This window comes from Salmo salar, unplaced genomic scaffold, assembly GCF_905237065.1.
Source record: "Salmo salar unplaced genomic scaffold, Ssal_v3.1, whole genome shotgun sequence".
Taxonomy (NCBI): Eukaryota; Metazoa; Chordata; class Actinopteri; order Salmoniformes; family Salmonidae; genus Salmo; species Salmo salar.
In genome coordinates this window covers 171,876-184,415 of record NW_025547706.1, presented here as the reverse complement: position 1 = coordinate 184,415, position 12,540 = coordinate 171,876, and the positions used below count along the sequence as shown (strand labels likewise).

Here is a 12,540-nt window from a genome sequence, read left to right as displayed (position 1 = left end):
TCAGCTATAGACTACACCAGCATGACTAGTATCTATGTGGACCCTACTACAGTTTAACCAGCTCAGCTATAGACTACACCAGCATGACTAGTATCTATGTGGACCCTACTACAGTTTAACCAGCTCAGCTATAGACTACACCAGCATGACTAGTATTTATGTGGACCCTACTACAGTTTAACCAGCTCAGCTATAGACTACACCAGCATGACTAGTATCTATGTGGACCCTACTACAGTTTAACCAGCTCAGCTATAGACTACACCAGCATGACTAGTATCTATGTGGACCCTACTACAGTTTAACCAGCTCAGCTATACACTACACCAGCATGACTAGTATCTATGTGGACCCTACTACAGTTTAACCAGCTCAGCTATAGACTACACCAGCATGACTAGTATCTATGTGGACCCTACTACAGTTTAACCAGCTCAGCTATAGACTACACCAGCATGACTAGTATCTATGTGGACCCTACTACAGTTTAACCAGCTCAGCTATAGACTACACCAGCATGGCTAGTATCTATGTGGACCCTACTACAGTTTAACCAGCTCAGCTATAGACTACACCAGCATGACTAGTATCTATGTGGACCCTACTACAGTTTAACCAGCTCAGCTATAGACTACACCAGCATGACTAGTATCTATGTGGACCCTACTACAGTTTAACCAGCTCAGCTATAGACTACACCAGCATGACTAGTATCTATGTGGACCCTACTACAGTTTAACCAGCTCAGCTATAGAATACACCAGCATGACTAGTATCTATGTGGACCCTACTACAGTTTAACCAGCTCAGCTATAGACTACACCAGCATGACTAGTATCTATGTGGACCCTACTACAGTTTAACCAGCTCAGCAGTACCTCCTACATAGAGCCAAAACCCAGGATAGAGGGGCTGAGTGAATGTGGTCTGGACTCTGTGGAGGAGGGTCATTGTGTCAGAGACACTGTAGAAGGACAGAGTACCTGCCTTGTGATCCAGGTACACTCCTACTCTGGAGGACTGAGGGCCTGATACTTTAGTCTCAACATTATTGTGTCTGAAACAATAACTACCACTATAGCACTGTAAACTCCAAGACTTGTTATTGTGTCCAAATCCACCATCTGACCCTGTTCTGCTGATGTCTTTATATGAGACTGCTGTATAAACCCACTCCTCAACATTACCACTCCACTCCACCTCCCAGTAACAGCGTCCAGACAGACCCTTTCTACACAGAACCTGCCTGTAGTTGGTGAATCTGTCTGGATGGTCAGGATATGGTTGGACTTGGAGTGTATAGGTCACCTTTCTGTTCCTTTTAGACAGAGAGAGGTGTGTGTGTGCTGTGTTTGGGTCCAGTCTGAGCTGACAGGAATCTGGGAGAAGAGCAGAGACCAATGAGGGGAGTCAGAACAATAAGTTAAGTCAGATACTGTATCTACCCTGTCTTTGATTAGAGCACAGCAGAGATCAAATCAGAGAAATATGAGGAGTCAGATTGATACCCAGTCTTTGATTAGATCTACTATTGCTATATATTTCTAGAGGGATTGTTAGGAGTGTCAGTAAAAAGAGACTGTTAGTTACTTCACAATAAAGAGACTCACATTGTAACAACTGTTCTCTGGTCTTGGGCTCTGGAGGCAGTCCAACATCCACTATATTCACTACAGACACACAAACACATTGACAGAGAGAGGGAATGTTATCATCATACCATATTCCACATGTATATGACTAGTAGGGAACTTTCAATGGTCTAAAGTTGATGTTCTTATTGTTTTCAACACACCTGTAGTGGAGATCTTGGTCCATTCTCCTTTAAGGAAGTCTTCTAGTTTCACTCTCAGTTCAGACACAGTCTTACTCACATCTCCAAAGTACTGAAGAGGACGGACAACGATTCTGGGTAAGTCTGAAGATACACTGATACTGGAGAGAGACTGATAACTCTGGAGAGAGAGAGAGACAGAGAGAGAGAGAGAGAGAGAGAGGGACAGACAGAGAGAGAGAGAGGGGGACAGAGAGAGAGACAGAGAGGGAGAGAGGGACAGAGAGGGAGAGAGGGACAGAGAGGGAGAGACACACAAAGAGAGGGACAAAGAGGGACAGAGAGAGAGAGAGAGAGGGGGACACAGAGACAGAGGGGGACACGGAGAGAGAGGGGGACACAGAGACAGAGGGGGACAGAGAGAGAGAGGGGGACACGGAGACAGAGGGGGACACGGAGACAGAGGGGGACACGGAGACAGAGGGGGACACGGAGACAGAGGGGGACACAGAGACAGAGGGGGACAGAGAGAGAGAGGGACACAGAGAGACAGAGGGACAGAGAGAGAGAGGTACACAGAGAGAGAGAGGGACACAGAGAGAGAGGGGGACACGGAGAGAGAGGGGGACACAGAGACAGAGGGGGACAGAGAGAGAGAGGGACACAGAGAGAGAGAGGGACACAGAGAGAGAGAGGGACACAGAGAGAGAGAGGACACAGAGAGAGAGAGGGACACAGAGAGAGAGAGGGACACAGAGAGAGAGGGGGACACGGAGAGAGAGGGGGACACGGAGAGAGAGGGGGACACGGAGAGAGAGGGGGACACGGAGAGAGAGGGGGACACAGAGAGAGAGGGGGACACAGAGACAGAGGGGGACAGAGAGAGAGAGGGACACAGAGACAGAGGGGGACAGAGAGAGAGAGGGACACAGAGAGAGAGAGGGACACAGAGAGAGAGAGGGACACAGAGAGAGAGAGGGACACAGAGAGAGAGAGGGACACAGAAAGAGAGGGACACAAAGAGACACAGAGAGAGAGGGACACAGACGGACACAGAGAGAGAGGGACCCAGAGAGAGAGGGGGACACAGAGAGAGAGGGGGACACAGAGAGAGAGGGGGACACAGAGAGAGAGGGGGACACAGAGAGAGAGGGGGACACAGAGACAGAGGGGGACACAGAGACAGAGGGGGACACAGAGACAGAGGGGGACACAGAGACAGAGGGGGACACAGAGACAGAGGGACACAGAGAGAGAGAGGGACACAGAGAGAGAGAGGGACACAGAAAGAGAGGGACACAGAAAGAGAGGGACACAAAGAGACACAGAGAGAGAGGGACACAGACGGACACAGAGAGAGAGGGACACAGACGGACAAAGAGAGAGAGGGACACAGACGGACAAAGAGAGAGAGGGACAAAGAGAGAGAGGGACAGCGAGAGGGACACAGAGAGAGAGGGGGACACAGAGAGAGAGGGGGACACAGAGAGAGAGAGAGGGGGACAGAGAGGGACACAGAGAGAGAGGGGGACAGAGAGGGACACAGAGAGAGAGGGGGACACAGAGAGAGAGAAAGGGACAGAGAGAGAGAGAGAGGGACACAGAGAGAAAGGGACACAGAGGGGGACAGAGAGAGAGGGACAAAGAGAGACAATGAGAGAGGGACAAAGAGAGAGAGGGACAAAGAGAGAGAGGGACAAAGAGAGACAAAGAGAGAGAGGGACAAAGAGAGAGAGGGACAAAGAGAGACAATGAGAGAGGGACAAAGAGAGAGAGGGACAAAGAGGGACAATGAGAGAGAGGGACAAAGAGAGAGAGGGACAAAGAGAGAGAGGGACAAAGAGAGACAAAGAGAGAGAGGGACAAAGAGAGAGAGGGACAAAGAGAGACAATGAGAGAGGGACAAAGAGAGAGAGGGACAAAGAGGGACAATGAGAGAGGGACAAAGAGGGACAAAGAGGGACAATGAGAGAGGGACAAAGAGGGAGAGGGACAGAGAGGGAGAGGGACAGAGAGGGACAAAGAGGGAGGGACAAAGAGGGACAAAGAGGGAGAGGGACAGAGAGGGAGAGATGGGGACAGAGAGAGGGAGAGAGATGGGGACAGAGATAGGGAGAGAGATGGGGACAGAGATAGGGAGAGAGATGGGGACAGAGATGGGGACAGAGAGAGGGAGAGAGATGGGGACAGAGAGAGGGAGAGAGATGGGGACAGAGAGAGGGAGAGAGATGGGGACAGAGAGAGGGAGAGAGATGGGGACAGAGAGAGGGACAGAGAGAGAGGGGGGCACAGAGAGAGAGGGGGACACAGAGAGACAGGGGGACACAGAGACAAGGACACAAAGAGAGGTGACAGAGACAGGTACACAGAGAGAGAGGGACAGAGAGAGGGACAAAGACGGACAAACAAAGAGAGGGACAAAGATGGACAAAGAGAGAGAGGGACAAAGAGGGACAAAGAGAGACAAAGAATGAGAGGGACAAAGAGGGACAAAGAGAGAGAGGGACAAAGAGGGACAAAGAGAGAGAGGGACAAAGAGGGACAAAGAGAGATAGGGACAAAAAAGGACAAAGAGAGAGAGAGGGACAGACAGAGAGGGACAGAGACAGAGCGGGACAGAGAGAGAGGGAAAAAGAGGGACAAAGAGAGAGAGGGACAAAAAGGGACAAAGAGAGAGGGACAGAGAGAGAGGGACAAAGAGAGGGAGGGACAATGAGGGACAGAGAGAGAGAGAGAGACACACAGAGAGAGGGACACAGAGAGAGGGACACAGAGAGAGGGACAAAGAGAGAGGGACAAAGAGAGGGACAAAGAGAGAGAGGGACAGAGAGGGAGAGGGACAGAGAGGGAGAGGGACAGAGAGGGGGACAGAGAGAGAGAGGGGGACAGAGAGAGAGGGGGGGACAGAGAGAGGGGGGGACACAGAGAGAGGGGGGGACACAGAGAGAGGGGGGGGACACAGAGAGAGGGGGGGACACAGAGAGAGGGGGGGACACAGAGAGAGGGGGACACAGAGAGAGGGTGGGACACAGAGAGAGGGGGGGACACAGAGAGAGGGGGACACAGAGAGAGGGGGGACACAGAGAGAGGGGGGACACAGAGAGAGGGGGGACACAGAGAGAGGGACACAGAGAGAGGGACAAAGAGGGACAGAGAGAGAGCGAGGGGGACACAGAGAGAGAGAGAGGGGGACACAGAGAGAGAGAGAGAGGGGGACACAGAGAGAGAGAGAGAGAGGGACAGAGAGAGAGGGGGACAGAGAGAGAGGGACAGAGAGAGAGACGGACAAAGAGGGACAAAGAGGGACAGAGGGACAGAGACAGAGCGAGGGACACAGACAGAGAGAGGGACACAGACAGAGAGAGGGACACAGACAGAGAGAGGGACACAGACAGAGAGAGGGACACAGACAGAGAGAGGGACAGAGAGAGAGAGGGACAGAGAGAGAGAGGGACAGAGGGACAAAGAGGGACAGAGAGAGAGAGGGACAGAGAGAGAGAGGGACAGAGAGAGAGAGGGACAGAGGGACAAAGAGGGACAGAGAGAGAGAGGGACAGAGGGACAGAGAGAGAGAGGGACAGAGAGAGAGAGGAACAGAGAGACAGACAGGACAACATAATGATTGAGATGAATAGTTTCACATGAAGTTAATTTCATATCACATGTAACAAGACAGTTTAGTTACCTGGAGGAAATGGATGTGATCCTCTGTGTGTGAGAGCTGCTCCAGCTCAGTGCTTCTCTTCCTCAGCTCAGCTATCTCCTGCTTCAGTTGCTCCAGGACTCCTTCAGCTTGACTCACTTGAGCCTTCTCTTGGGCTCTGATCAGCTCCTTCACCTCAGAGCTCCTTCTCTCAATGGAGCGGATCAGCTCAGTAAAGATCTGATCACTGTCCTCCACTGCTGCCTGTGCAGAGCGCTGTTAAGAGAGAGAGACAGAGAGAGACAGAGAGAGAGATAGAGAAACAGAGAGACAGAGACAGTAGGTAGTTACCATTTTAGAAAATCATGGGACATTGTCTTTGGTTGCATGCTATTTTAAGTCAATCATATTGCTGCTTGTAGCCTATAACTGATGCTACGTGGTCTTATGCTGCCATCTATTGGAAATATTTACCAATTAAAAGTTATTAATTCACGTAAAGACATTGGTGAGGCAGCTGAGAAATAAAGTGTATTTAATTAGAGAGATCAGTCTCAAACCTGCCCCACCTATCCCACGCCAATTGTTGGACTTTCACATAGAGGTTACTATGTCACCCAGTTCAAACCACATTTAACATATAAAACAAATGAGTCTTGTTTATCAAGTGTTCTGCCTTGCAATAATAAATATAATAAAATAACTAATAAAAAGCAAATGCTTACATAGGTTTTATTTAAAAAATAACAAATGTTATTTAGTACTAAAATTGTATTTACTAACATAATATTATTACTAAAATAGTTGTATGCTACCCTACCCTAGAATTAGGGTTCAGGCTAAAATAGGTTATACGTAGGGTTAGAGTTTCTGTACAGCACTTTGTGACATCTGCTGATGTAAAAAGGGCTTCATAAATACATTTGATTGATTGTTAGGTTCAGGGTATTTAAAGAGAAAAACTGTATGGGTTTATATCTCTCTTGCTCCTCCCTGTGGTCTTCTGTGGGTACTACATACCTCATTCACCACACTTGATAGGCTCATAATCTGAGGTAGCAACTGAGTCAGAGCTACAAATAAAAAAAAAGTTCAGAAAACCACTTGGAAATGGACCAAAACGAACCAACTCTTTACGGATCTGTTCGTCCGTAATAAACGGAGGCAGATTAGACACCACTACTCTTGTTGAAATCAGCACCAACACACCCCTCACATAAATCATACTGGTAACTAGCCGGGCAACAAGACTCACCTTTTACATTACCACAACCACCGCCTTGTTCATTCTGGATACAGAGTGTATATGTTCCTCTCCCACCTGTTCACCGACCAGGATCAATAATTCCTCCACACCATTCTCCAGAACGCACCTGAAGAGACAGCGTTTCTTCTCCACTCGGTTGAGGACATCACACCTCCCAACCAAACTACCCTACTCCCCCCTCAACTCTAACCGATAAACAGTGGAAACTAACAAATAAACCCTTAACAACTACAAAATACATTTGGAAAATATGCAAAAAGAATAGTAGCCCTCCTCAGGAACCACAACACCTTCTTCTTCTATGATATAATGGCGGTCCGCAAATCAACGTTAAAGGTGCATGGCGCCACCTACTGTGCTGGAGTGTGTTCAATCACGGTTTACACCATTTCTAAATCCTCCTATCTAACTCAGTACTTCTGAGAAAATAAAAAAGAGTCCTACTAACTTCTAATAGACCCTCCCCATCCCCCAAAACCCTTCCAAACCCCCAACCCCATCCAACCTCAATGACCCTACACTTCAATCTTCCCCTCTCTTCAACATCCTTACAACAATATAACAACACATGCTCCACCTCTTCATTGACAATACCCTCCAGACACAAACCATTCACATGCTGCCAACCAGATGTAAGGACCAGTTCAATATACAATGTCCTAAACACAATTGAGTAAACACCACCTCTTCCTTCCTAATCTGACCTTTGAACCTTGGTCCACCAACCTTTAGAGGACATATAAATGCCGTCCCTTGTGCTCAGAGTCCCATCTCTTCTGCCACACATCTATCAAAATGTCTCTGATCTTACATTTGTCCTCACCTCTACCCTGTGGAACATTAATATATATTATATCTTGTTTTAAAGCTCTTTTAGCTAACTGGTCTACAATTTCATTCCCTTCCACACCTGAATGTGCTGGGACCCAGCAAGAATCGCACTACTACACCCATTCTCTCATTTCTCCATAATAACATTGATACCTACAACTGTCCAACCAAAACCACTGCCTTGTCTACCAGTATATTCCCAACAGTCATCTAGAACAGTAGCAGTGGGATGCTAATGACAATTTATTACGCCGTATACCCAAAGGCATCTCACCTGCCTCCACTAGTAAGACACATACAGATGTTGATTTAAATGCACCAATACATATCCTTAAAGCTATATACTGGATTCTGTCCAGCTTAAGTGTTTGCCGCTGTTCCATAAACTATACACCCGTAATCAATTGTCGTCCTGATCAGAGCTCAATAAATATCCGTCAACGATTGTCTGTCAGCACCCCATTCATAACCAGAGACCCACACAACCAACTACCACGAAAGTGATGGAATGAGAGAGAGAGACATCGTTACAACACTGTAAATAGACATAATAAAACGTTTCTTCTTCTTTGGAGTTTAACGGCGGTTGGCATCCAATATGTTGTATTATCGCCCCCAACTGGACTATAATATAAATCTATTTTACTTTGTGATACAAAATGGGAAAAGGAACATTTCATATTTTTTCAAGTAAAACAACACCCTTCCAACTAACCCTACACTCATTAAAAACCCACTACCCCATTCCACTACTTTGACCCTATCTGCTCCTGCACCATGCCAACTAACCCTACACTCATTAAAACCCACTACCCCATTCCACTACTTTGACCCTATCCGCTCCTGCATCATGACAACTAACCCTACACTCATTAAAAACCCACTACCCCATTCCACTACTTTGACCCTATCTGCTCCTGCACCATGCCAACTAACCCTACACTCATTAAAAACCCACTACCCCATTCCATTACTTTGACCCTATCTGCTCCTGCACCATGCCAACTAACCCTACACTCATTAAAAACCCACTACCCCATTCCACTACTTTGACCCTATCTGCTCCTGCACCATGCCAACTAACCCTACACTCATTAAAAACCCACTACCCCATTCCACTACTTTGACCCTATCTGCTCCTGCACCATGCCAATTACCTGGGAGGACGGGACACCACCACTCAACACACCCTGGAACTCTTCTGAAGTCAAATCTCATATGACCAAATACTTCTCTGCAGCTGCCACCACAACATATATTGTCTGTGATTTACATTCCATTTCTGAGGTACAGTTGATAACCATTGCTTTGAACTCTAAGAAGCCAACCTTACTGAAGCATATATCACTCGTTGGCCAATTCCTCTGTGCTGGAACAGATCTACTACTCACAGGGATCCTCTCAGGATCATCACCCTTGACCCATCCTCCTCTACTTTCTTCACTGCCTCAGCATACGACACCTTCTGCACTACTCTGACTCTAGCCACCTCAACCTGCCTCTCTCTCACCAGACACCTCTGATCCCCAGCAACATGTGTACCCCTACAGTTGACACAACTTTATCCACCGAAACTACACAGTCCTCTATCCCATGACCTCCTGCACACTTCCCACATCCTGGAATCTCCCTCCTACAAAGTGCTGCAACATGACCATAAACGTTGCACCTGAAACAGCTCAGTGGATTCAACACAAAGACTCTAACAGGATAACTGATATATCCTAACATGACTTTGTCGAGTAAAGACTCAAACGCAGACAGTGACTCCTCTGTTTCACCACGCTCCCCACCTGGTCTGCTTCACACCAAACGGTGGGCATCACAAACACCAAGAGCCTTCAACTTCAATTGCTCCACATCCACACTAACGCTACCCCAGAAATCACTCCTTTCAATGGTGCCCTGTTCCTATGAGCAAAACAAGAAACAGATCTTGACCCAAGTTGCGTGACACGGAGCGCCCACTCTCTCTGGTCAGAAGAAACACAAACAAATATTGATAGTCCCACCCACCGTGAAACCACAAAAAAACTCTGTTTTCCAATTGAATTATAACATTTGAAATGTCTCTTCCTTTGAAACTTTTGTGAGTGTAATGTTCACTGTTCATTTCTGTTCATATGTAAACATATGTTTCCCATGCCTATAAAGCCCTTTGAATTGTATTGAGAGAGAGAGAGAGATCCATGTTAATGTATAGGGGACATGAGTCAGTCATGGTTAGTCATGGTTATGTGATGAGGTAGCCCCGCCTGTGACTTCTAAATCAGTGTCGGCCCAATAGGGAATGTCCTCTTGGTGTAATGGTCAGGATGTTGGTTTATCCCACGGTAGACCTGGGTTCATATCCCATCAGTTACATTAAGCAGTCTATTCTCTTAAAGGGGTCAAGACAGCCTGTTCTCAACGGTGGGGTCAGTGGGATTGGATAGGGACCTCTCTACCTCTCTCCCTCTCTCTGACTGGAGGAGAGATGTGAAATGGTGTGTCTCCTCTGGTCAACAATACTCACCTTGAGAGACTTCACAGCCTGTTGGAGCTCCTTCAGCTTCTTCTCTCTCTTCTGGAATCTCTGCTGGACCTTCTGCTGACTCATCCCCAGCTGCCTCTGTGGAGAATCACTCTTCAATGACCTATCAAGCTTTATTTGTCCAGCAGATCAATGTATAGTAATGTGATATAGGACCCATAGAGAGGAAGGTCTACAATCCTGAGGAAGTCCTTTTACAATATTATATTATGTTGCTATGTGAATTATTATAATTTTTATGGTAGGCCTACATGTATCAAGGGGTTGAGACTGAACTTTGGACTCATAAAAGAGGATTCAGAATGATAATAGTGTTTGACATTAGAAAATGGTGATACATTTGGAGAATCTGGGTTAACATATCTATATACTCAAGGTTTGTGTTCATATTTGTGGATCCATTTCATTTGAATGATCTCATATTCAAACAGCCTTAGTTCCTACTGTATCTTTAATTCTTTGTCAGACAGTCACAAACAAGTTGTTCTGGTCTTACCTGTTTCTCAGTCCTCTCTGCTGCAGCTGATACTGTATCATGGCCTTTATGTTCATCCATTGTACACAGATAACAGATACACTGCTGATCGGTACGACAGTAAACCTCCAGCAGTTTGTCATGATGAGAGCAGATCTTCTCCTGTAGTTGTGCGGTGGCTTTGACCAGCTTGTGCTTCTTGAAAGCAGAAGATTCGTAGTGAGGTTGGAGGTGAGTCTCACAGTAAGAGGCCAGACACGCCAGACAGGACATGAGGGCTTTCTGCTTTCTGGTCCCAGTACAGACATCACACGCCACATCTCCAGGTCCAGCATAGCATAGAGCAGGAGGGGGAGCAGCCTGGAGTCCTGTCTTCTTCAGTTTCTCCACCATATCAGCCAACATGTTATTTTTCCTCAGATTAGGCCTTGGAGTGAAGGTCTCTCTGCACTGAGGACAGCTATAGACCCCTTTCAGAACATCCTGATCCCAGCAGCCCTCAATACAGATTCTACAGTAATTGTGTCCACAGGCAGTAGTGACCGGCTCCTTCAGTAGATCCAGACAGACAGAACAACAGAACTGGTCCTGGTCCTGCAGAACTCCCTGCTGAGCCATTTGGACAGTTGTTCACTCTCACACAGACAGACAACACAGAGACTCAGATCAGTTTCGTTTCCTCAGAAAATAGTTTGCGAAGGGGAGGGACTTCCTGGTTCTGCCAGAGGGGTGGGGTTAGAGGAAGGGAGTGAGAGAGGGAGGGGTTAGAGGAAGGGAGAGAGAGAACTGCATGCAACATCGAGAAGGAGACTAATATTTTAGTTCCTAGGTTAGGGCCCTTAATATGGAATAAATCTAACAAATGTGAGTTGTTAGAATATATAAAGGTTAACAGTTTCTATGAAGTACATATTATAATTATTGATTTGATAGTGATACAATGTTCTGTAGTTGAAATGAATACTGTATGTATTGACTGATCATTGAGAATGAGGTAATACTTTACATTACAGTGTGGTTATTACTGTCATAGTAAACAACATCTGCCTGCCTGCCTGCCTGCCTATTGCAACAGCTGTAGACTCAGCCAAATTCTCTGCTGTGGTTGTTGTTGCTATAAGTGTTCAGGTACAAAGTGATTGACCTCACTGTGACCCATATACAGAGTTCATCCACTCTGATAGAACTCCATCTAGGAACAGAACTCACCAGGCTGATAGAACTCCATCTAGGAACAGAACTCACCAGGCTGATAGAACTCCATCTAGGAACAGAACTCACCAGGCTGATAGAACTCCATCTAGCAACAGAACTCACCAGGCTGATAGAACTCCATCTAGGAACAGAACTCACCAGGCTGATAGAACTCCATCTAGGAACAGAACTCACCAGGCTGATAGAACTCCATCTAGCAACAGAACTCACCAGGCTGATAGAACTCCATCTAGGAACAGAACTCACCAGGCTGATAGAACTCCATCTAGGAACAGAACTCACCAGGCTGATAGAACTCCATCTAGCAACAGAACTCACCAGGCTGATAGAACTCCATCTAGGAACAGAACTCACCAGGCTGATAGAACTCCATCTAGGAACAGAACTCAACAGGCTGATAGAACTCCATCTAGCAACAGAACTCAACAGGCCACCCAGAAGAATACATTGAAAGTTTACAAATCACTTCATAATTTATATCCCATATTGTTTGTAGCTCTGATTTCACTGTCTTAACAACTCTTCCTGGTCTATAGAAATGGCCATCATGGGAAGGAGTGAATAGACTCTGTGAGACAACCATTACCTCTCTCCTCTTTCACATCCCTCTATGATCTCTCCATGAGGGAGTACAACCATTACCTCTCTCCTCTTTCACATCCCTCTATCATCTCTCCATGGGGGAGTACAACCATTACCTCTCTCCTCTTTCACATCCCTCTATCATCTCTCCATGGGACGTCCCAATAATCTCTCCTTCCTCCTGAAGTGTAGATTTCCTTCTCTACTCCTCACAAATGTA

General features: G+C 46.7%; 1 protein-coding gene across 1 annotated transcript; it reads right to left on the bottom strand.

Moving 5' to 3' along the window:
• Positions 1-808: 808 nt before the first annotated feature.
• Positions 809-12,137, bottom strand: LOC106604347 (tripartite motif-containing protein 16). Its single transcript, XM_045711506.1, has 6 exons — positions 10,545-12,137; positions 10,031-10,126; positions 5,460-5,693; positions 1,796-1,955; positions 1,611-1,670; positions 809-1,379 (listed from the first exon to the last, which is right to left on the bottom strand). The coding sequence occupies exons 1-6, from the start codon at positions 11,139-11,141 to the stop codon at positions 853-855; spliced, it is 1,674 nt and encodes a 557-aa protein (XP_045567462.1). The 5' UTR covers positions 11,142-12,137; the 3' UTR covers positions 809-852.
• Between the last annotated feature and the right edge of the window lie 403 nt (positions 12,138-12,540).

Coding starts and splice junctions, on each gene's coding strand:
- LOC106604347 (XM_045711506.1), bottom strand. CDS start 11,141: ATGGCTCAGCAGGGAGTTCTGCAGGACCAGGACCAGTTCTGTTGTTCT. Junction 1,956..5,459: donor ATCACATCCATTTCCTCCAG/GTAACTAAACTG, acceptor CTCTCTCTCCAG/AGTTATCAGTCTCTCTCCAG. Junction 1,380..1,610: donor CAGAGAACAGTTGTTACAAT/GTGAGTCTCTTT, acceptor CTCTTCTCCCAG/ATTCCTGTCAGCTCAGACTG.